Here is a 21,956-nt window from a genome sequence, read left to right as displayed (position 1 = left end):
ACACAGGTCCCAGAAGACAGCAGGGACCAGTGGGATCGCGCAGCGCGACTCACACATGCGCAGTAGGGAACCAGGAAGTGAAGCCGTCACCAAATGGTGAAGCTCTGCTTGTTTGCTTCCTCCCCCTTCCTCTGCCACATTTTGACAACTTTCTTGGGAAGGGGGGGAGTGGGTACCCAGTTTTGACAGGTACCCACTCCCACTTAAGGGTGACTTTGCCGCACCAAAGTCACCCCTCCTTCCCCGACTGCCGGGCCATTCACAAAGCACAGCGCGCTTCAGGGAGCCTGCTGTGAAGACACAAGACTTCACTGCCGGTTTCCCTTCCAAGAAATGGCGGTGGCAGTACCCAAGAGCCGATTGAAAAATCAGCTTGGGTAAAAACAATTCCTGGACAGGTAATCGTCCTAATATTAAAACTTAGCATCTACAGTATTTGTAGCTGCTGACTTTTATTTTTTTCAGAAGGAGCCTGCTATGCTATGTTTGATATTGTACTATATGCTTCGGGTTTTACTTATTTTTTAACATCTCACTATTGTCCCCTCAGGTCTCGCAGAGCGTCCTCCATATTATAACACTTGGGATAAGAGTTTGTATTTGCAGCATCGGCGGCATGAGCTGAAAGCCATCATGGAGGAACTCAACTTCACAAAGCCGGTAACAAGAGAGACTGAAATGTTGGAGAGAAAGTGGGGATGTTGGCAACACTGGAGCTAAACTGAAGTCAAACTGGAGCAGTTAGGCTCACCTGTTACAGTCTGTACAGTTTATTTTCTTTGTTTCACACTGGAGGTGTTTTTTTAGGCGCTAATGGGCTAAAAATAGCACCTCCCCTGCAGCCCCAGTATGAAAGCCTGAATGCTTTCACACTGGGGTGCTGCGCTGGCAGGAAGTTAAAAAAAAGTCCTGCAAGCAGCATCTTTGGGGCGGTGGAGGAGCGATGTATACACCGCTCCTCCACCGCCCCTGCCCATTGAAATGAATAGGTACCACTGCAGAGGCGCCTGCAAAGCGATTCAGCAGCGGCGCTTTTAGGGCGCATTTAACCTTTTCTTTGGCCACCATCGGGGGTTAAAACACCCTGCTATCGGCCGAATAACGCCACTAAAACTACGGTAAAGCGTCGCTAAAATTAGCGGTGCTTTACTGCTGACGTGGCCCGCAGCTCAATGTGAAAGGGCTCTAAGATCTACCAACAATTATGTAGTGCAAGGGGCTGCCTGATTGGATACAAATTGATTGGGTAGTTTGGCTAGGTCATATATTGCCTAGTTTTGGGAAATTCAATTGTAAAAAGATTGTTTGGTCAGATTCTAACAGGTGTGGTGACTCTGACCATGGGCCTCTTGGCTGCTTCTCTGATGAATGCTCTCCTTGCCCGGCCCGGTCAGTTTAGATCATGGGTCCTCAAACTATGGCCCTCCAGTTGTTCAGGAACTACAATTTATATGATTTTTCCACGGAGTTCAGCTTGAACACACTGGCCCGGATTCAGATAGAAGATACGACGGCGTATCTCCTGATACGCCGTCGTATCTCTGAGTTCCGTTCGTCGTATCTATGCACCTGATTCATAGAATCAGGTTCCGCATAGATCTCCCTAAGATCCGACAGGTGTAAGTGACTTAGGCTGCAATTCCAGGCCGTCCGCTAGGTGGCGTTTATTTTTTTGTACGCGAGGAATATGCAAATGAGGAGTTCCGCCGATTCAGAAACGAACGCCCGCCCGGCGCTTTTTTTTTACGTCGTTTGCGTTCGTTTTTTTTTCCGGCGGATAGTTACCCCTGCTATATGCGGCGTATCATATGTTAAGTATGGCCGTCGTTCCCGGGTCGAATTTTGAATTTTTTACGTCGTTTGCGTAAGTCGGTCGCGAATACGGATGGACGTAATTTACATTCACGTCGAAACCAATGACGTCCTAGCGACGTCATTTGGAGCAATGCACGCTGGGAAATTTGCGGCGCATGCACAGTTCGATCGGCGCGGGGATGTGCCTGATTTAAATAGTAAACTCCCCCTAGCCGCAGAATTTGAATTCCGCCGGGGGATTTACGATCCGCCGGCGCAACTTTAGAGGCAGGTGCTTTCTGAATACAGCACTTGCCTCAAAAACTTGCGCCGGCGGATCGTAAATCAGATAGATCTATCTATCTATCTAAATCTAGCCCACTTTTTCATTTGAACCAATCTTTCACATTATTGTGAATCATAACATTTTACCAAGAATTTCATTTTTAAATGGGAGGATTTGGAACACATTATTCTTCCTACCTTTTTAAAGTGTGTTCATTTTCTAAGCGAGCGTAATTTCCCGAGTGACACCCGCCGCAGCTACACAAGAACCTTTCAGCTGATAAGCTTGAAGAGTTGAAAGGTGAGATTGCTACCTATTTTCATCTAGAACACATTATTTGTTACATTCTGCATCTCAGCCTTGTAAGAGGCGCATTGTAACGCATGAATCACGAGAAACAAAGCCTAACCGGAGAATTTTAGCATGGCGCTCCATTAGCCGCAGTGCTGCTCCATTATGCTGCTTTGACGGAACCGCGTGTTTAGAAGCCTACAAAAAGTGTCTGAAAATTGCCGATCATTTAGTCCTGTTTTTTCTTTAGGTTTCTTAGAGGAGATTAACTGAAATGAAGCCTAAAAGTATATATTAGTAGGTGGAGGATTGTTTTCTGAGTGATGGCGCAATTCCGAGAAATGGTAAAGGGAAAAGTAAATAGCTTTTTTTTTGGCATTAATTTATACAACATTATTTAACTTTTTTTTTTAAGTACATCTAAAGACTTCAAAAGAGTAATTTACATCAAGAGCCAACCATTTACAGGATTATACCAGGCTCAGTGGGTTGTACATGGAAAGAAAAACACAGATGCAGAAACGCAGATATACCGTATGTGCTACATGTATATCAACTTAGAGAATAACGAAAATGCCTAATAAACTACCTCCTGTACCCCTTTTCTGTGCTGCCATCTTTAAAACAACAGTGTGTGGTATGTGCCACGTGTATTTAGGACCTGGTGAAGATCTGTGTAGGGTGACCACATTTCCAAACTGCCATTCAGGGACACCCCTCCCCAAAAAAAGGGATGATTTTTGATACCTTATTTTGCATTTTTTTTGGGGGGGGGGGGGTGTTACATCTTCAACTCTAAGGGGTTCATGCTGAGACCAGTAGTTCTTCAATTTTTGGGGGGTCACAAAAGTAGAGGATATCTAAGGATGTGACCCCCCCCCCCAAAAGTGATAGGTTATAAGTCCCAGCATGAACCCCTGAGATCTGAGTAAGTGACCCCCCCTCCAAAACTGAAGGACTACAAGTCTTGGCATGAACCCCTGAGATCTAAGGATGTGACGCCCCCCGCCCCTCCAAAACTGAAGGACTACAAGTCTTGGCATGAACCCTTGAGATCTAAGGATGTGACGCCCCCCGCCCCTCCAAAACTGAAGGACTACAAGTCCCGGCATGAACCCCTGAGATCTAAGGATCTGACGCCCCCCACCCCTCCAAAACTGAAGGACTACAAGTCCCGGCATGAACCCCTGAGATCTAAGGATGTGACGCCCCCCACCCCTCCAAAACTGAAGGACTACAAGTCCCGGCATGAACCCCTGAGATCTAAGGATGTGACGCCCCCCACCCCTCCAAAACTGAAGGACTACAAGTCCCGGCATGAACCCCTGAGATCTAAGGATGTGACGCCCCCTGCCCCTCCAAAACTGAAGGACTACAAGTCCCGGCATGAACCCCTGAGATCTAAGGATGTGACGCCCCCCACCCCTCCAAAACTGAAGGACTACAACTCCCGGCATGAACCCCTAAGATCTAAGGATGTGACACCCCCCACCCCTCCAAAACTGAAGGACTACAAGTCCCGGCATGAACCCCTGAGATCTAAGGATGTGACCCCATAGATTTCACAGGTTCATGCTGGGACCTATAGTTCTTCACTAGTTGGGGAGGTCACATCAGCTCTTAGGTGTTTATGCTGGGATCTGTAGTTCTTCACTAGTTGAGGGGGGGTCACATCTTCAGCTCTGAGGTTTTCATGCTGGGGCCTGTAGTCCTTCATTTTTTTTGGGGGGGGGGGGGGTCACATCCCAGTCAAGTTCCAGTGTCACTATTCTGCCTGAAATGGAGGTTTTGAAATTCTCAATAATTCTCTGTTCCATTTGGAGTCACATCTGGCTGACTAGCCACACCTTTTTGTTTCCAGTAGCAAATCGGGGGCCACTCTGCCCGTTTCAGGAAGCCCCATGGAAACAGAGGGTATGGCTGTGCTGCACCGACACACACACACACACCGGGGTGGAGGGCACCAGATCCTGGCGGGCCGTAGATGATTGCGACGGGCTGTGAGGTGTCGTAAAGCGGGGCGGCGACCCTGAAACGGCCAGAGTGGGGGTATGAGTGGAGGGCGTGTCCTGGGGCTGTGCGGCTGCTCTGTGTCAATTACATGAATTGTGTAGGGAAATAATAGTTCCACCGCAGGCTGACACACAGCGGGTGGCCCTTCAGCCTCCTCTCCAGTGACAGCTCAAATCCCCTCTGTATTCTGGTACACTGTATTGTCCTGGAATTAATTTACCCGGGACAGACCCGCAAAATGCGGGACTGTCCCGGGCAATTTGGGACACGTGGTCAATCTGTGGCGCATATGATATTAATTTAGATGCTCTGCTCATAGCCATACTATGTTTTCTTCATTTAGGATATAGATGGATTGGAAGTAGTTGGACGTGGGCGGCCTTTTTCATCTGTTTCTACCGAACAGTTCCCGTTATTACATGAGGAACATCAAGAAACCCCTACAGAAGAGAAGGAGAACCTGTAAGTATACAAGGAGTTCAGGTTTTACATTGTTTATTTTTGTAGTAAAATAATTATATTAGATATTAGTGTACTACTATGTTTATTTTTCTCTGAGATGTCATCTCTTCTTTTAGGGATCCACTTCAAGATTACCCTGATGTAGTGCCAGACGTTGTCTTTGGCCCATCATTGCTTTTCTGTGGGCAACCAGTAACCTGGGTTGAGGATCCCGTGTCTCACAGGGTAACAAGTGTATACATATATATGTCTTTTCAGATTTTGCACTACTGTGCCTGAAACTTCTCCTTTATATTAAAGTGTAGCCAAAGCCAAAGGGCCAGATTCAGGTACCTTGGGCGTATCTCTGCGGCGGCGTAACGTATCCGATTTACGTTACGCCGCCGCAAGTTTTTTTAGGCAAGTGCTTTATTCACAAAGCACTTGCCTGTAAAGTTGCAGCGGCGTAGCGTAAATCACCCGGCGGAATTCAAATTCGGCGGGTAGGGGGCGTGTATCATTTAAATGAAGCGCGTCCCTGCGCCGAACGAACTGCTCATGCGCCGTCCGTAAAATATCCCAGTGTGCATTGCTCCAAATGACGTCGCAAGGACATCATTGGTTTCGACGTGAACGTAAATGACGTCCAGCCCCATTCACGGACGACTTACGCAAACGACGTAACTTTTTTACGTTTTTTTTTTTGCCTAGCGGGCAAAAAAAAAAATTGCAGTTTAGATCCGACAGCATTAAGAGACTTACGCCTGTCGGATCTAATGGATATCAATGCGTAACTGATTCTAAGAATCAGTCGCATAGATACGATGGGCCAGATTAGGACTTACGATGGCGTACATGGCGCTGCGCCGTCGTAAGTCCTTTGAGAATCTGGGCCAAACTGTTTTATTCAGTTTTGTATAAAGTAGGCATTGATTAAAGTCCAGCTCCAGCAAAGGAAAAAGTCCTCCCTTGAAGTGAGGGTATGCCGAATTGGAAGAGTTAAAACCTAACTAAACCTAAATCTATTTCCACCCCAATTCTAAGCCTATTCTATCTACCTGTAAAAGGAAAGTTGTCTATACTTACCTATTCTAAAGTTGCTCCAGTCCGGTCACATGATCACCTTTTACACTGGGACGGTGAGGGCATTAGCGGTAAAGCGCTGCTAGTTTTTTTACCACTGTTATAGCGGCGCTTTTCGGCTGCTAGCAGGGGCGCTTTTTACCCCCGCTAGCGGCCGAACAAAGGGTTAATAGCCCCCAAGTTGTGGCACTGCCATGGCGCTTCGGCAGCACTGCCCATTCATTAAAATGGGCAGGGTGTTTTGGGAGCGGTGTATACACTGCTCCCACACCGCCCCAAAGATGCTGCTTGCGGGACTTTTTTTCCTGTCTTGCAAACACACCGCTCCAGTGTGAAAGCACTCGGTAGATCTAAGCTTAGTTAAGTTTTACTTTAAATGCTCGTTTAGTCTAAGGGACAGTAAAAGCACTTTTACCTCCCTGCCCCTTCATTCCTCAGGCAAATGGTCCCTTATGCTCCAGCAGAGGAATGTACCTCTGTGTCCTCACCTGCAGTGCAGGGCCGTGGTCACTGCATTTGGTCTATAACATTAGGGGTATCCGCTCGCCACAGTGCAGAGGAGGGGAGGCTTCAAGGACTGCTCTAGCAATGGGGAGGATCAGGTAAGTAAAACTTTACTTGATCCCCTAGCCCTAAACAAGTAGTTAACCCTTGCATTGTGGAGTGTGGGCACCACCCCTTGCAAAGGACTACTTTTGATTTTTCTAGAGTTCAGCTGTAATACTTTTATTTTTGCCTGATTTAGTTCCACTCTCCACCTTCATTAAGATGCCAAGGCAGGGGTCTCAAACTGGCAGCCCTCCAGCTGTTTCAAAACTACAAGTCCCATCATGCCTCTGCCTGAGGGAGTCATGCTTGTAACTGTCAGCCTTACAATGCCTCATTGGACTTGTAGTTTTGCAACAGCTAGAGGGCCGCCAGTTTGAGACCCCTTTGCTAAGGGAGTGTTTATATAAAATTGTTCAGTTTTTTTTTTTTATTGCATACCTTATTCTAGACCCAGATCTTCTCTATGCAGTGCAGGCAGATCATGACTGGTGGAACGGGCTGGCAGGATGCCTGATAATGTCAAAGTACCCTAATTTCTTTTTTTTTTCTTTACCGTTGACCTTCGTCCTTCATGTGGTCAAACATGCAGATACTAATAATTAACGTTGGACACTTATGTAACAATAAAATAAAGTCTGAGCAATGTTTTTACCTTTTAATGTTTTTGTTCACATTTTCAAAGATTTGGTTTTATTTTCTGCCAGGACCGATTGTCCTTTTTATATGAAAATATTGTTTGTAAATGGAAACAATTGTTTAGTGCAATAGATTTCTAGAAGATATAATGCCTTTATTGAAATGAGTGCTAAAGCTCATGCCATGGGGCTGTGCCTGCACTGCACAAGTCAATTGTATACTCACCCGATCCTCCACTCCTCTCCCACGATCCAACAGTGGACTGTTTCTAATGTCTTCGGGCCAGATTCAGATAGAATTGCCTATCTTTAGGCGGGCGTAGCGCATCTCAGATACACTACGCCGCCGTAACTTAGTAAGGCAGGTACCGTATTCACCACGAACTTGCGTCCTAAGTTACGGCGGCATAGTGTAAATGGGCCGGCGTAAGCCCGCCTAAGTCAAATTGTCCAGGCAGTGGGCGTGTTGTATTATAATGAGCCTTGACCCCACGTAATTGACGCTCCTAACGAACAGCGCATGCGCCGTCCGTAAAACGTATCCCAGTGCGCATGCTTGAAATCACGTCGCAAATAGTCAATGCTTTCGACATGAACGTAACTTACGCACAGCCCTATTCGCGTACGACTTACGCAAACGACAGAAAAATCTATGCTGTCCCGACGTCCATACTTACTCATATAGCAGGGGTAACTTTACGCCGAAAAAAGCCTTACGTAAACGACGTAAATCAATGCGCCGGGCGGGCGGACGTACATTTCTGAATCGGCGTATCTAGCTCATTCGCATATTCTACGCGTAAATCTAAGGAAGCGCCCCTAGCGGCCAGCGTAAATATGCACCCTAAGATACGACGGCGTAGGAGACTTACGCCACTCGTATCTAGGCCAAATTTATGCGTAACTGATTCTATGAATCAGGCGCATAGATACGACCGCGCTCATTCGGACATACGACGACGTATCTGGAGATACGCCATCGTATGTCCTTTATGAATCTTGCCCTTCATGTCCAGAGCAGGCTTTGTGATCATTCTTGTGTGGGGAAGATCGGAGCATTAGGTACTTATGTCTCTGTTCTCCAGTCCCCTATAAAAAAGCGAGCAGTTACCTTGTGCAGTGAGGGTACAGACCCACTGCATTGGAAATCTTTTTCCTTTAAGCCAGGGGTCTCCAAACTGCGGCCCGAGGGCCAGATGTGGCCCTTTGCTAGCCTTTATCCGGCCCTCGGGCACTATCCCTCTCACTTATATGAGGTACTATTCCTTCCACTGACACCAACAAGGAGGCACTATTTCTTCCACCGATACCAATGATGGGATACTATTCCTCCTACTAATAGGGGCACTACTCCTCCTCTTACTGACCACCAACCCTGAGGCCATATTTATTCTCACTGATGCCAAGCCCAGGACATTTTCTGCCCCTGCTGGCCACAGTCTGGCCCTTCTAAAGTCTGAGAGACAATAAACTGGCCCTTCGATTGAAAAGTTTGGCGACCCCTGCAACTTCATTGCTACATGTATGGCTCGCAAAAGGCTGAAGGGAAGTACCACGGGTCCATTCATACTTGTGCGTTGTGGCAACATGTGTTAAAATACCCCCATTATTGTTACCACAATATTGAAGCTTCTTTTTCTTCCTTTTACTTCCAGGACAAAGCTGGCATCTCTACACGCATCACCTTTGAAGCTCTCGCCGGGGAGAAAGCCTCATCAGTAATAGAGGTGGTCAACAATGGAAGTGCGGCTATTTGGTATGAATGGAGGCGCCTGCCCAATACCAGCAATCTGGGAGAACACCGCAAAGAGGCACAAGTACAACATTTCTATTTCAACACAAGTGCTGGTAAGGTGACACTGACAGCATATGATGTTATTAGAGCACATATGAATGGACCATTAGGAAGCAGTATTTCAGTTTTACTTACAAACATGTTTTATTAATAAGTATTTTACAACAGTGTGAGATAGCTACAATATGACAAATACACAATAGAGCAGTGTTTCTCTTTCGTTCATAGACGGACACAGCCTTCATTGACCTTAGGGTTATGCTTCTTCCTACCAGGAAATCTCCTGGTAGGAAGAAGCATAACCCTAAGGTCAATGGAGGCTGTGTCCATCTATGAACGAAAGAGAAATGGATTTTACGGTGAGTACAAAAATCCTTTTTTCTCTTTCGTTCATAGACGGACACAGCCTCCATTGACCTTAGGGTGAGTACAAAAATCCTTTTTTTTCAACTCCAGTCCTCGGGGCACACCAACAGGTCATGTTTTCAGGATTTCCCTCAGATGAAAAGGCTGTGGTAATTACTAAGGCAGTGAAACTGATCAAATCACCTGTGCAAAATAATGGAAAGCCTGAAAACATGACCTGTTGGTGTGCCTTAAGGACTGGAGTTGGGAAATACTGCAATAGAGCATAGACATCAATCCAAGACCCCCGCCAAGATCTGCACGTTATCTTTTGATCATCTACATTGAGTGTGGATTTGAATGCTGGGCTGCTGATCGTGGATACAATCAACAGTCCCTAGCAGTTTTCAGTCTGATCGACCACTGGAGGCTTTTGAAGGATTAAAGGCCTTGGCTGAGTGTTAACCACAAGCTCAAAAGCTTGTGCAGCTGGTAAGCTTGCACTCTCGGTGGTGGTGGATTCACATTGTCTGTTTTGAAGTCACAGGAGACAATCACCATATTGTGTCATTCACTTACCCACTTTTCCAATGGAGGACTTTCTAGGGTTGTTTATTCTCTGGATAAATTTGTCACATGAAACACTCAGGCCTGGATTCACGTAGAAGCGCGCATCTTTGTGCGGGCGTAACGTATCCTATTTACGTTATGCCTCCGCAACTTTGACAGTGCAGTATTCTCAAACCAAAGTTGCGGCGGCGTAGCGTAAATAAGCCAGCGTAAGCCCGCCTAATTCAAATGTGAAACCGAAGTAGAGACGGAAATATTGAAATAGACCATGAGTAGATCTCGTGCTGTGGTTGAGTCTGAGTGGAGAAAAAAAAATGAGTTCCTAATAGCTAGGAACCACGATCTGTCAATTCGTCTAGATCAATCCCATCCCCCTTCAGTTAGAACACATATTAGGGAACACAATTGACCCCTTGATCGCCCCCTAGTGTTAACCTCTTCCCTGTCAGTGAAATTTTTACAGTAATCAGTGCATTTTGTCACCGGTCCCAAAAATGTGTCAAAAGTGTCCGATCTGTCCGCCATAATGTCGCAGTCCCGATAAAAATTGCAGATCGCCACCATTACTAGTAAAAAAATAATAATAAAAATGCTATTTTGTAGACACTAAAACTTTTGCGCAAACCAATCAATATACACTTATTGCGATTTTTTTTATTACCAAAAATATGTAGAAGAATACGTATCAACCTAAACTGAGAAAAAAAATCACTTTAAAAAATAATTGGGACTATTTATTATAGCAAAAAGTACAAAATAGTGTTTTTTTTCAAAAAACGCAGAAATGATCAAATGCCACCAAAAGAATGCTCCATTTGTGGGAAAAAAACAATGTCAATTTTGTTTGGATACAGAGTCGCACGACCACGCAATTGTCCGTTAAAGCTACGCAGTGCCGAATCTCAAAAAATAGCCCGGTCATTGGGCAGCCAAATCTTCTGGGGCTGAAGTGGTAGCCAGCAGCTACAAATTAAGCTATTTGGATATGCAGGAAGCAAATTCTCATTTATGTTTCTCAATTTGCGATTTGTGAAATGCTTTATTTGCAGGTGTGATCCTGCCAGGAGAGACGCAGACCTTCCCTTTCCTTTTCAAGTCCCCGACTGCAGGGATATTTGGGGAGAACTGGGAGTTCTGCACACACCCCGTGTTATTGGCTGGTGCTCTGATACAAGTGTCTCTATGGGGAATCGCTCTGTATGAAGACAAGACCGCCCCTGTGAGGGAGGAGCTTCAGGTCAGAAGATTCATTAATCACTTGTTTTTGCTGACACATGAATGGACTGATATTGATATCTATGTCTACATGAATGCATTCCTGATATGTCCCAAACTACATTACTGATATGTCCCAATCTACATTACTGATATGTCCCAATCTACATTACTGATATGTCCCAATCTACATTACTGATATGTCCAAAACGACAGTAACTGGCAATTATTGCCAGTGGCTGTAGCCGCCAACAATGATCATTGTGTTTTGCCACTAGGGAAGGCTCCCCACGGACAGAATACAATAGCGCTGTGGGAGGATTCCCCCATTAACACTGACTTGTTGATGGGGGGTTTTGACCGATCGTGTGTACGCGGCCTTAGAGTGTATGTAAAGATGCAAAGACCTTCTTTTTTTTTATAAATTGGGGACACACTACACCCTCTGTCAAAATATTGTTGTCCAGGGGAAATTTGTCTAAGGGCAGCTGTCTAAGAGAGAATTTCCCCTCATTTCAGGAGATTTCCTTTAACTTCCTGTTGCAACCCCTAATTTGTTTTGGCTATACATACACCTTAAGGGTAACTTCCAGGCACATGGCTAAATACACAGATGAAATGCATATACAGGATTATATGACAGGTTGTTGATTTGTATTCTTTAAGGAAATGTATGTTGGAATATAACATTATTTATCTGTATTTTTCCTTATTTATTGTGTTGCTTTTGTCACTGTAGAGGGAGATGGAGTCTCAGGAGGCCAAATTTATTGCTCAGAAAATAATACAGGAGATTTTGGAAGGTGTCCGTAGCCCAGAGCAACCTCAGTCACCTCCCACATGTGTCACCGAAGAAGAAATGTTCCACCTAATGAACCCGGAGGTATTTAATCTACGGAGTGACATGGCGATCTTTAATACTGATTTAATTGATTATTAAGCCTAACTGTTCAAGATCACTCCCTACTCACATTGCTTGCCATGTGACGGCAGCTCTATTCAATATACAGCACTAGATGGCAGTCTTGTCCCGATTTATTGCTTATTAAAAGAACAAAAAGTACTTTGTTTACAATTTAGAACTGACTTTTCGCTTTTAAAAAGAGCAGAAGTCCCCAGTTACAGCATATTTGGTATATATGAGCTTTTAATACAGCTGCATAAACAATGTGTCTAGAAGTTTCAAGATCTGTTAGAACTGCATACATTTCTGAGAACTTAGCGGTACCAATTAGCGCTGCATTTCTGGATCCTGATGAAATTTAGCAACGATAGACGCCCAAATAAACAGGTTTTCTTTCTTCAGGTCTTTCACCTTTGGGTTATACTGCCACTTACAGCAGGGGTCTCCATACTTTCAGTCAGTTTACTGTCCTTCAGACTTAAGGGGGGGCGGACTAGTGCCAGTTGGAGTAGAAAATGTCCTTTCTGTCCATAATGCTGTATCCTTGTTGTCAGTGGGAGAACCAGTGCCCCATTGTTGGTGTCAATGGAAAGAATTGTGCCCGATCGTTAGTGTCAGGCCTCGTACACACGACCGGACATGTCCGCTGAAACTGGTCCGCGGACCGGTTTCAGGGGACAGATCCGATCGTGTGTACAGGCTAGCGGACAGATTTCCAGCGGACAAATGTTTCTTAGCATGCTAAGTAACATGTCCGCTGGAAAGCTTTCTCTTTCGTTCATAGACGGACACAGCCTTCATTGACCTTAGGGTTATGCTTCTTCCTACCAGGAGATTTAGGCAGAATTCTACAGCACTTAAGGTGTTAAAAACTTTCCTTCATGCTGCTCCTCCCAGGGGGCGTGGCTCCCCCAGGCATAACCCACACCCTGCTTTAGCAGCCTCAGTTTGTTTTCTGCCTAACGACAGGAGGTCAAGGCTATCTCTGGAGTTCCTGGACTCTGGAGTTTTTTTCTGGCGATTTTTCTCGCTTTTTTTATTATTTTGTTCCTGCATTTTTGAATCCTGCGATTCTTCTATCAACAGCCGACTGGGTGACAGGCTGGGTCCTCGACTCTTGTAGTCCCCCCATGTTCGGCCTTCGAGCGTGTGCCGGCCCTCAGCTCAGCTTTGGGACGTCCACGACAGGCCCCATTGCTCCAGGGGCGGCCGGGGAACTTTGGTTCTAGGGCACACATATGACCGGTCTCTATGGCTTTGTCACAGTGTGTCTGGCCGACAGCCATGCCGTTTACGGACGTTGGTTCTGTCTGGGATACCTCCAGCCGGGTAGTCGCAGGACAGGTAAGTAGTGGCCCCTTACTCAGGTAAGTGGTCTGGCTGGTGGTTTCCCTGGGGAGGTCGACTGAGGGTCCGCCCTGCTTTCCTCTCTCCCCTTCCTCTCCCTCCTTCCCCTGACTGGGTAGTGGCTGTGAAGGGGGGCCTCCTGGGTTTTCTTTGTTACCACCGGGGCCCGTGTGTTGTTAGGGGGACTGTGTTGTTACTCTGGGGGGTGCTGCGGTGTGCTGCTGTGTTCTATGAGGTAATTTTTACCTCAGACAGCGGCCGTCTTGGAAATCTCCTTGGTAACGCTGTGATTCTTTTCTGAGGTAACAGACAAAGCAGTCAGGGCTGCTGTGTTCTATGAGGTAATTTTTACCTCAGACAGCGGCCGTCTTGGAAATCTCCTTGGTAACGCTGTGATTCTTTTCTGAGGTAACAGACAAAGCAGTCAGGGCTGCTGTGTTCTATGAGGTAATTTTTACCTCAGACAGCGGCCGTCTTGGAAATCTCCTTGGTAACGCTGTGATTCTTTTCTGAGGTAACAGACAAAGCAGTCAGGGCTGCTGTGTTCTATGAGGTAATTTTTACCTCAGACAGCGGCCGTCTTGGAAATCTCCTTGGTAACGCTGTGATTCTTTTCTGAGGTAACAAAGCAGTCAGTGCTGCTGTGTTCTATGAGGTAATTTTTACCTCAGACAGCGGCCGTCTTGGAAATCTCCTTGGTAACGATGTGATTCTTCCCTGAGATGACTCGGCACAGCCTCTGGTCAGTTTTAGTGCTGTTACAGTTTTAGTGCTGTGAATCTTCCATGAGGTGAATACACATCACAGTCAGCACATCAGAGCACACCTGAGGTTTTTCAGCTCCCTCTGCAGCTGGGTGGGGTGGTGAATACCGGGGGCCCCCATGCTCTGCAATAGCAGCAAGGAGGTGACCAGTGGGGTTTTTTTGTCCTGCCTTGCAGGGTGGGTGACTCAGCGCTGACACTATGGAACTCAAGCTATGCCTGAGTTAACCCTTAACGCCCCTCCCCCTGCCACATCTGTTATGTTGGCTGTCCTGGGTTTCTTGCCAGGTTTGAAGCAGCTAGTGCCCGGATGGGGGGTAAAAAAGCGCCCCTCCCTGAAGCCTGCTTCTGGGGATGACACAGAATCGCTGTTTTTTTCTGGTTCTGTTATGTCAGAGGCTGCGGGTTTTAACCCTTATGGATAGTGAGGATGACTCTGCTGCAGTCAGTTGCTGGCAAGAATTTGTTGGAGCTCTTGTTTCTGCGGTGCGTGAGGCTCTAAAAATTGAGGATGTGGCGGAGACACCTCCGTGTCAGTACCAGCAGACTACCACGCATCGCTGAAGTGTTTCCTTGTGTTCCTTATTTGGACTATATGTTATACAAGGAATGGGATGCACCGCAAAAAGTTTGTCAAAAAAACTTTGCAACCCGTTACCCCCCTTGAGGGGGGCTTTAAAAAAAAAAAAAAAAAAAAGTAGGTCTCTCCTCCGCCAGTGGACCCCCTGTGTCCAGACTGCGCAAGGCCACCACATTGCCTGTGGAAGGGGCTCCTGCATTTCAGGATCCCGCTGATAGGAGAGTGGAGGCCATGGCCCGCTCCCTATTCACGGTGGTGGGTTCGGCGGTGAGGCCGGCTCTGGCCGGGGCCCTGGCAGGCCCCGACTAAAAGGGCGAAGCTCCTGCTGCAGGAGCTGGAAGAAGGACCTCTAAGGTGGCCTTGGTGATCACCGTTAAGGGTGAACGGTCCTTTTGGGTCTTCCCTGACTGGCATCATTGAGGATGCCACAGGTGGTAAGCGCATGCTGTTCCCACGGTTTGGGAAGGGCTAGGGACCTCGCCCTGTGCAAGGACCCTCCTTGCCTACCTCCGAGCGTTTTTTCGCTCGCCCTGTGCGGTGGGGGTAGGTCTACATGGTGCTTGAATCCCCGCTGCGGGGTAGCAGCGCACCGGATACCGCATGCCTAACAAGTCTGCGGACATACCTGCTTCCGCCTGAAGGTCTGCTACCGCCCGTGTCTCGGGTGGGAGACTGGCTTCGCATTGCGAAGTGTTTTTCCTTGGGGTACAAGATTGAGTTTCTCTCTTGTCTGCCAAACAGGTTTTTTCCCTCCGGCTTCTGGCCTCCTCCGGTTCGCCGGTTGACTCCGTCAGGGGCTGTCCAGGATCTTCTGGTCAGGGGAGTGATTGTGCCAGTTCCCTCGTTGGAACGGTCTCGGGGTTTTACTCCATTCCGTTTGTGTCCCCATGGAGGATGGGGCCCGGTCGATCCCGGGCCTCAAGTCCCTCGTTTTGTTTTGTCAGGTTTTTCTGGCATCCTTGGATGTCATGAACGTGTACCTGCATATCCTCAAACCACCAGAGATTCTGTGCTTTGCGGTCGGGGGGGACCATTTTCAATGGTGTCCTTCCCATTCGGCGGGTTTTCGCCAAGGTGCTCGTACCGATACTGGCCCGGCTGTGACAGCGGGGGTTTGTTATCATGGGATGTCTGGACGACATTCTCCTACGAGCTTCTTCGAGCTCTGCATTGGTGGAGCCGTGTCTATCACGTGTCAGGCTCTCCGAGTGTTCGGCTGGTTTCTGGATTGTCCTGAAATCAGGGTTGATTCCGTCTCAGGGATACCTGAGACTGGTCCTGGATTCCTCCGGGGCGGGAGTGTTTTTCTCCTAGCGGAAAAACTTCAGACTCTGCTATCTGCTGTGCAGCAGTTGCCGACCCAGAAGCGGTCATCTCTGCGATTCTGCAGGAAGGTTCTGGGTCAGTTGGTAGCCTCTTTCGAGGCGGTTCCGTATGCCCAATTCCACGCCAGGGTACTACGGAGGGAACTGCTGTCACGATGGGACTAGCTTCCGTCATCTCTGGATTACCAGATTCAGTTGAGTCATCTGATCATGTCTCCCCTGGTATGGTGGCTGGCGTTTCCGGTGCTTCGGGCCGGAAAGTCATTTTTCTGCAGGCCACTGGACAGTGGTCACGACGGATGCCAGCCTCTCCGGTTGGGGAGGGGCGCTTGGGGCACCCAGTCAGCCCAGGGGCACTGGACTCAGGTGGAGTCCTGCCTACTGATCAACGTTCTGGAGCTCCGAGCAATCAAGCTTTGCCTTACCAGGTGGTCCCTGGATCTACAGGGCCGACCGGTCAGGATCCTGTCCGATAACACCACGTCCGTGGCGTAGGTTGATCATCAGGGAGGCACACGGAGTTCTGTTGCAGCGACGGGGGTCGCGCGCATCCTTTCGGTGGGCCGAAGGGTCCGTTCCGGCTCTATCGGCCGGGTACATTCCGGGAATACGGAATTGGCTAGCCGACTACCTAAGTCGCACTGCACTGGGCCAAGGAGAGTGGTCTCTCCACCCGCAGGTGTTTCGGGGTCTGTGCCGAAAGTGGGGCACTCCGGACGTGGACCTTCTAGCGTCCCGTCTCTATATCGGTAGGTGCCACGGTTCGTGGCCAGGTTTAAGGACCCGTGGGCGGACGCGTCAGGCGCGTTGGTGGCTCCTTGGGGTCGCTGTCGCCTACTTTACACCTTCCCTCCTCGGAAGCTTCTTCCTCGCCTGCTGCGCAGAGTAGAAGCTGTAGGGATTCTATCGGTCCTGATTGCCCCAGATTGGCCGCGTCGCTTCTGGTACGCGGACCAGGTGCGTCTGCTGGCAGACGCCCCCTAGCGTCTTCCCCTGGGAATTGATTTTCTGTTACAGGGTCCAATCTTCCACCCTGTTTCACAGCCACCGGCCTTAGCGGCGTGGCTGTTGAGAGCCAGGGGCTTAAGGACCGGGGCCTATTGGGCTTGGTGGTCTCTACCGTGCTGCCTGCACGGAGGTCTACCTCACAGAGGTTTTTTCCTCATACATGGAAGGCCTACTTCTCTGTGTGTGGGGAGATGAACTGGCACTCTCGTACATGCGTTGTGTACAGGATTCTGCTGTCTTTGCAGCAGGGAGTGGTTCAGGCTATCGCCTTACGTACGGTTAGGAGCCAGATTTCTGCTCTGGCTGTTTTTTACTTGCAGCGACCCTTGGCATAGCACTCCTGGGTGCGTGCGTTGGGTCAGGGGGTCTGGCAGGTGGCCCCTCCGGTGCGCCCTCCATTACCCCCATGGGACTTGAATTTAGTCCTTTCAGTGCTTCGGGATGCTCCCTTTGAGGACATTCGGGAGGTTTTTTGTTTTATTGTCACAAAAGGTGATTTTATTTCTGGTAGCAATTACCTCGATCAGACGGGTGTCTGTCTGTTCTGGTGGCCTTGTCTTGCAAGGCTCCCTGCTTGGTCATCCGTAAGGATGAGGTGGTGCTGCGGCCGCAGCCGTTTTTCTCCCTAAGGTCGTTTCGGCTTTTCACTTGGATGTGGACATTGTTCTTCCATCCTTGTGTCCTCAGCCGAAGAACCCGAAGGAGGCCACTTTACATTCTTTGGATGTGGTTCGGGCCCTTCGAGTTTTACTTGTCGGCGACAGCTCCGTTCCGGATGTCGGACTCGCTGTTCGTGTCTGTGTCCGGTCCCAGTAAGGGCCTGGCAGTTTCGTCGGCCACCATTTCCAGGTGGATCCGACGGATTGTGCTTCAGGCCTATGCCCTGAAGGGCGGGCGCCCCCCTTTCGGGTCATGGCGCTTTCGACCAGGGCGATCGGGGCCTCTTGGGCTTTCCGACACCAAGCCTCTGTGTTACTGGTGTGTAAGGCTGCGACCTGGTCGTCGGTCCACGCTTTTTCAAAGTTTTATATGGTGGATGTGAGTGCATCTTCGGATCCCTCCATTGGCCGCAGGGTGTTACAGGCGGCAGTTTAAGGTTGGAGTTCCTCCGTTGAGTAACTCCGGTTTTTGTTTGGGGTGTAACCTGTTTTTGCTGTGTTATTTTTCCCACCCCTCGAATTTTTTTGACACTGCTTGGGGACGTCCCTAAGGTCAATGAAGGCTGTGTCCGTCTATGAACGAAAGAGAAAAAAGGATTTTTGTACTCACCGTAAAATCCATTTCTCTGAGTTCATAGACGGACACAGCACCCACCCCTCCTTTGTTTGTACTGCTTGTTACGAACTGAGGCTGCTAAAGCAGGGTGTGGGTTATGCCTGGGGGAGCCACGCCCCCTGGGAGGAGCAGCATGAAGGAAAGTTTTTAACACCTTAAGTGCTGTAGAATTCTGCCTAAATCTCCTGGTAGGAAAAAGCATAACCCTAAGGTCAATGAAGGCTGTGTCCGTCTATGAACTCAGAGAAATGGATTTTACGGTGAGTACAAAAATCCTTTTTTCCGGCGGACATGTCCGCTGGTTAGTACACCTAACCAGCGGACAGATATCTCCCGCATGCGTCGAATGGATTAGACGCATGCGTGGAAGTATTTTACTTGCTGGTTTGGTGACGTGGCTGCATCAACGTCACCGCCACGTCACCGCGCTGTCTGTCCGCAGGGATTTCGGTTTGATGGTGTGTACAGCCATCAGACCAAAATCTGAGCGGACATGTCCGATGAAAACGGTCCGAGGACCCGGACATGTTCGATGGTCTGTACGAGGCCTCAAGGGAAAGAATTGTGCCCCATCGTTGGTGTACATGGAATTGTGCCCCATCATTGGTGTACATGGAAGGAATTGTGCCCCATCCTTGGTGTACATGGAAGAAATTGTGCCCCATCCTTGGTGTACATGGAAGGAATTGTGCCCCATTATTGGTGTACATGGAAGGAACTGTGCCCCATTATTGGTGTACATGGAAGGAATTGTGCCCCATCCTTGGTGTACATAGAACGAATTGTGCCCCATCATTGGTGTACATGGAAGGAATTGTGCCCCATCCTTGGTGTACATAGAACGAATTGTGCCCCATCCTTGGTGTACATGGAAGGAATTGTGCCCCATCCTTGGTGTATATGGAAGAAATTGTGCCCCATCCTTGGTGTACATGGAAGAAATTGTGCCCCATCCTTGGTGTACATGGAAGGAATTGTGCCCCATCCTTGGTGTACATAGAAGGAATTGTGCCCCATCATTGGTGTACATGGAAGGAATTGTGCCCCATCCTTGGTGTACATGGAAGTAATTGTGCCCCATAAATGGTGTACATGGAAGAAATTGTGCCCCATCCTTGGTGTACATGGAAGGAATTGTGCCCCATCCTTGGTGTACATGGAAGGAATTGTGCCCCATCCTTGGTGTACATGGAAGAAATTGTGCCCCATCACTGGTGTCAATGGAAGAAATTGTGCCCTATCGTTGGTGTACATATACATATATATTTTCTTATCAACAGTATATAGCAGTCTTAAGGCCCATACACACGATCAGACTTTTCAACAACAACAGTCCGATGGACGTGTTTTACGGACAATCCCACCGTCTGTATGCTTCATCGGACAATTGTTGTCGGAATTTCCATGAACAAATGTTCGCTGTGCATGCTCTCAAACTTTTTGACAACAAATGTCCGATGGAGGATCATCTGATCGTGTGTACACAAGTCCATCAGATTAAATCCAACGTACAAACACGCATGCTCAGAACCAATGCTAAACATCAGACAACAATTGCAGAAGTTGCCCAAGGGGTGAAAAACCACGTGATTTGGTGAATGTTGGTCGAAAATGTTCTTCCGTGTGTATGCAGAACAAGTTCACGGCCAACGCCCTTTGGACCAAAGTCTGATCGTGTGTATGAGGCTTTAGGACTTCTATCAGTGTCTGGTTAAGGCTTTGAACGTCCTTCTGGCGTAGGTGGTTTCTGCCTTTCACCTCAACCAGGACATTACTCTTCAGTAGATCTGTGCAGATCATCTTCTGTTCACATGTTCTCTAAGTTCTACCAGATGGATGTTGCAGACTCATCTAATGCCATGAGGTTCTTCAGGCACCATTTTGATCTGCAGGCAGTCCTTGGTTCTGTTGATTTTCTGGACTGTTTGCCAAAGGTTGTATCACTGTACTAACAGGTCATCAACTAAAGATTACTGGGGAAGCTGTCCCTGTGCAAAAAGTGCTTGCATTGATAGTTTAGCATACACTGTTTCTCCGAAAATAAGCCCTACCCCGAAAATAAGACCTAGTTAAAGTCCTTGTAAAAACATGTAATCCGTTCTGTAAAAAGATTATATAATGTGCAGTGTGTCTCCCTTTTGTAACTTTATTGTGGAAAATACCTTATTTACAGCACTGCTGGGCGCTCACGTGACCCGCCAGAGCTCTTCTCCTCTCCTCCCGGCTGATGTCAGCTGTTTTTTTTTTTCCAATAAAACTTTATTAAGCCCCTACCCACTGCAGTACTCAGAGTGGGGCTGACGTCATTGGAGATCTTGGCCCCTCCCTCTGCAGTATTTGGAGTAGGGAAGAAGAGCTCCAGCGGGTCACGTGAGCGGCCAGCGGCACTGCAAATAAGGTATTTTCCACAAAAAAGTTACACAAGGAGACACACTGCACATGATATTATCTTTTTACAGAACGGATTACATAATTTTATAAGGTCTTTAAACAAAGGTTTATTTTTGGGATTACAGAATTTCACAATACTGACTCCAGAGCTGACAGGGGGAGAAACATTTTTGTACATACCATTAATAAATAAGACATCCCCTGAAAGTAAGCCCTAGTGTGTTTTTTGTAGCCAGAATTAATATAAGACCCGGTCTTATTTTCGGGGAAACACGGTATTTAATGTAAAGACATGTTTGAATCTGCCTGCTATGCCTATGTGACAAATATGACTCTTTAAGTCCTTTATGTTATACTTTTATTGCAGTTACACTACAAAAATCAGACTGTCCAGGAGCTGCAGCAGTTATGGAAGGAGTATATTTCTCCAGACACACAGACCACTCCAGTTCTGTCAGAAGACTCAATGGATCATGTGCTGGTTGGATCTTACCTTCTAGAACAAAATGGCTCGGAAACGGAAGAGGAGCCCAGTACAAAATGGAACTCATCAGTTGTACATCTAAAACAGGTTCTTTATACAATTTCCTTTTTTTTTTTAAATGGGTAGCAAAGAAATGTTAGTGGTGTTGTCCGTCACTATGGCAGCCACCGTCATTTTGATTTTTTTTTCAGTTTAACAGCAGAAGGGTCAATTTACTAAAACTGGAGAGTGCAAAACCTGCTGAAGGTCTACATAGCTCCCAACTGTCCCCGATTTCGAGGGACTGTCCCTGATTTGGAGCAATGTCCCGCCAGGGCCGGCCTTTGGGGTGTGCGAGCTGTGCAGCTGCACAGGGCGCCATGGGCAACAGGGGCGCCGTGCGGCCATCGCAGCTCGCAAAATATGAGTCGCAGCAGGGCCAGGCGGTCGGCGCTACCACTAGGCGGATTAGGAAGGCAGCCTCCTAGGGTGCACTGCCACCTAAGGGCTCCGCTGACTCTTGCCTCACCTCTTCCTCCTCATTGTGACTCCCCAGGCTCCCAGCAGAGGATAGAGGGGCCCCGGACAGCCTCTTTGTGTATGTTTAGGTGACCAGGGGGCAAGGGGTGAAGATGGGGGGGGGGCGCAACAGGATTAGCTCGCACAGGGCGCCTGAACACCTAAGGCCGGCCCTGTGTCCCGCTGTCCCTCATTCGTCCCTCATTTTGGTATGATCTATATCGGGGATATGCAATTAGCGGACCTCCAGCTGTTGCAGAACTGCAATTCCCATGGGGCATAGCAAGACTCTGACAGCCACAAGCATGACACCAAAGTCAGAGGCATGATGGGACTTGTAGTTTTGCAACAGCTGGAGGTCCG

The 21,956-nt window shown here is 48.0% G+C and overlaps 1 protein-coding gene across 1 annotated transcript in view; it reads left to right on the top strand.

Moving 5' to 3' along the window:
* Positions 1–21,956, top strand: part of LOC120918872 (MYCBP associated protein) — a 59,765-nt gene that overhangs the window by 19,888 nt on the left and 17,921 nt on the right. The window contains exons 9-15 of the mRNA XM_040330726.1: positions 551–660; positions 4,728–4,846; positions 4,963–5,071; positions 8,748–8,940; positions 10,852–11,039; positions 11,757–11,900; positions 20,979–21,182. Of these exons, the coding sequence (XP_040186660.1) occupies positions 551–660; positions 4,728–4,846; positions 4,963–5,071; positions 8,748–8,940; positions 10,852–11,039; positions 11,757–11,900; positions 20,979–21,182 (1,067 nt within the window). The remainder of the gene's footprint in view (positions 1–550; positions 661–4,727; positions 4,847–4,962; positions 5,072–8,747; positions 8,941–10,851; positions 11,040–11,756; positions 11,901–20,978; positions 21,183–21,956) is intronic.

The sequence above is a fragment of the Rana temporaria genome, chromosome 12 (genome assembly GCF_905171775.1).
Source record: "Rana temporaria chromosome 12, aRanTem1.1, whole genome shotgun sequence".
NCBI lineage: Eukaryota > Metazoa > Chordata > Amphibia > Anura > Ranidae > Rana > Rana temporaria.
This window is presented reverse-complemented; position numbering and strand designations above follow the sequence as displayed.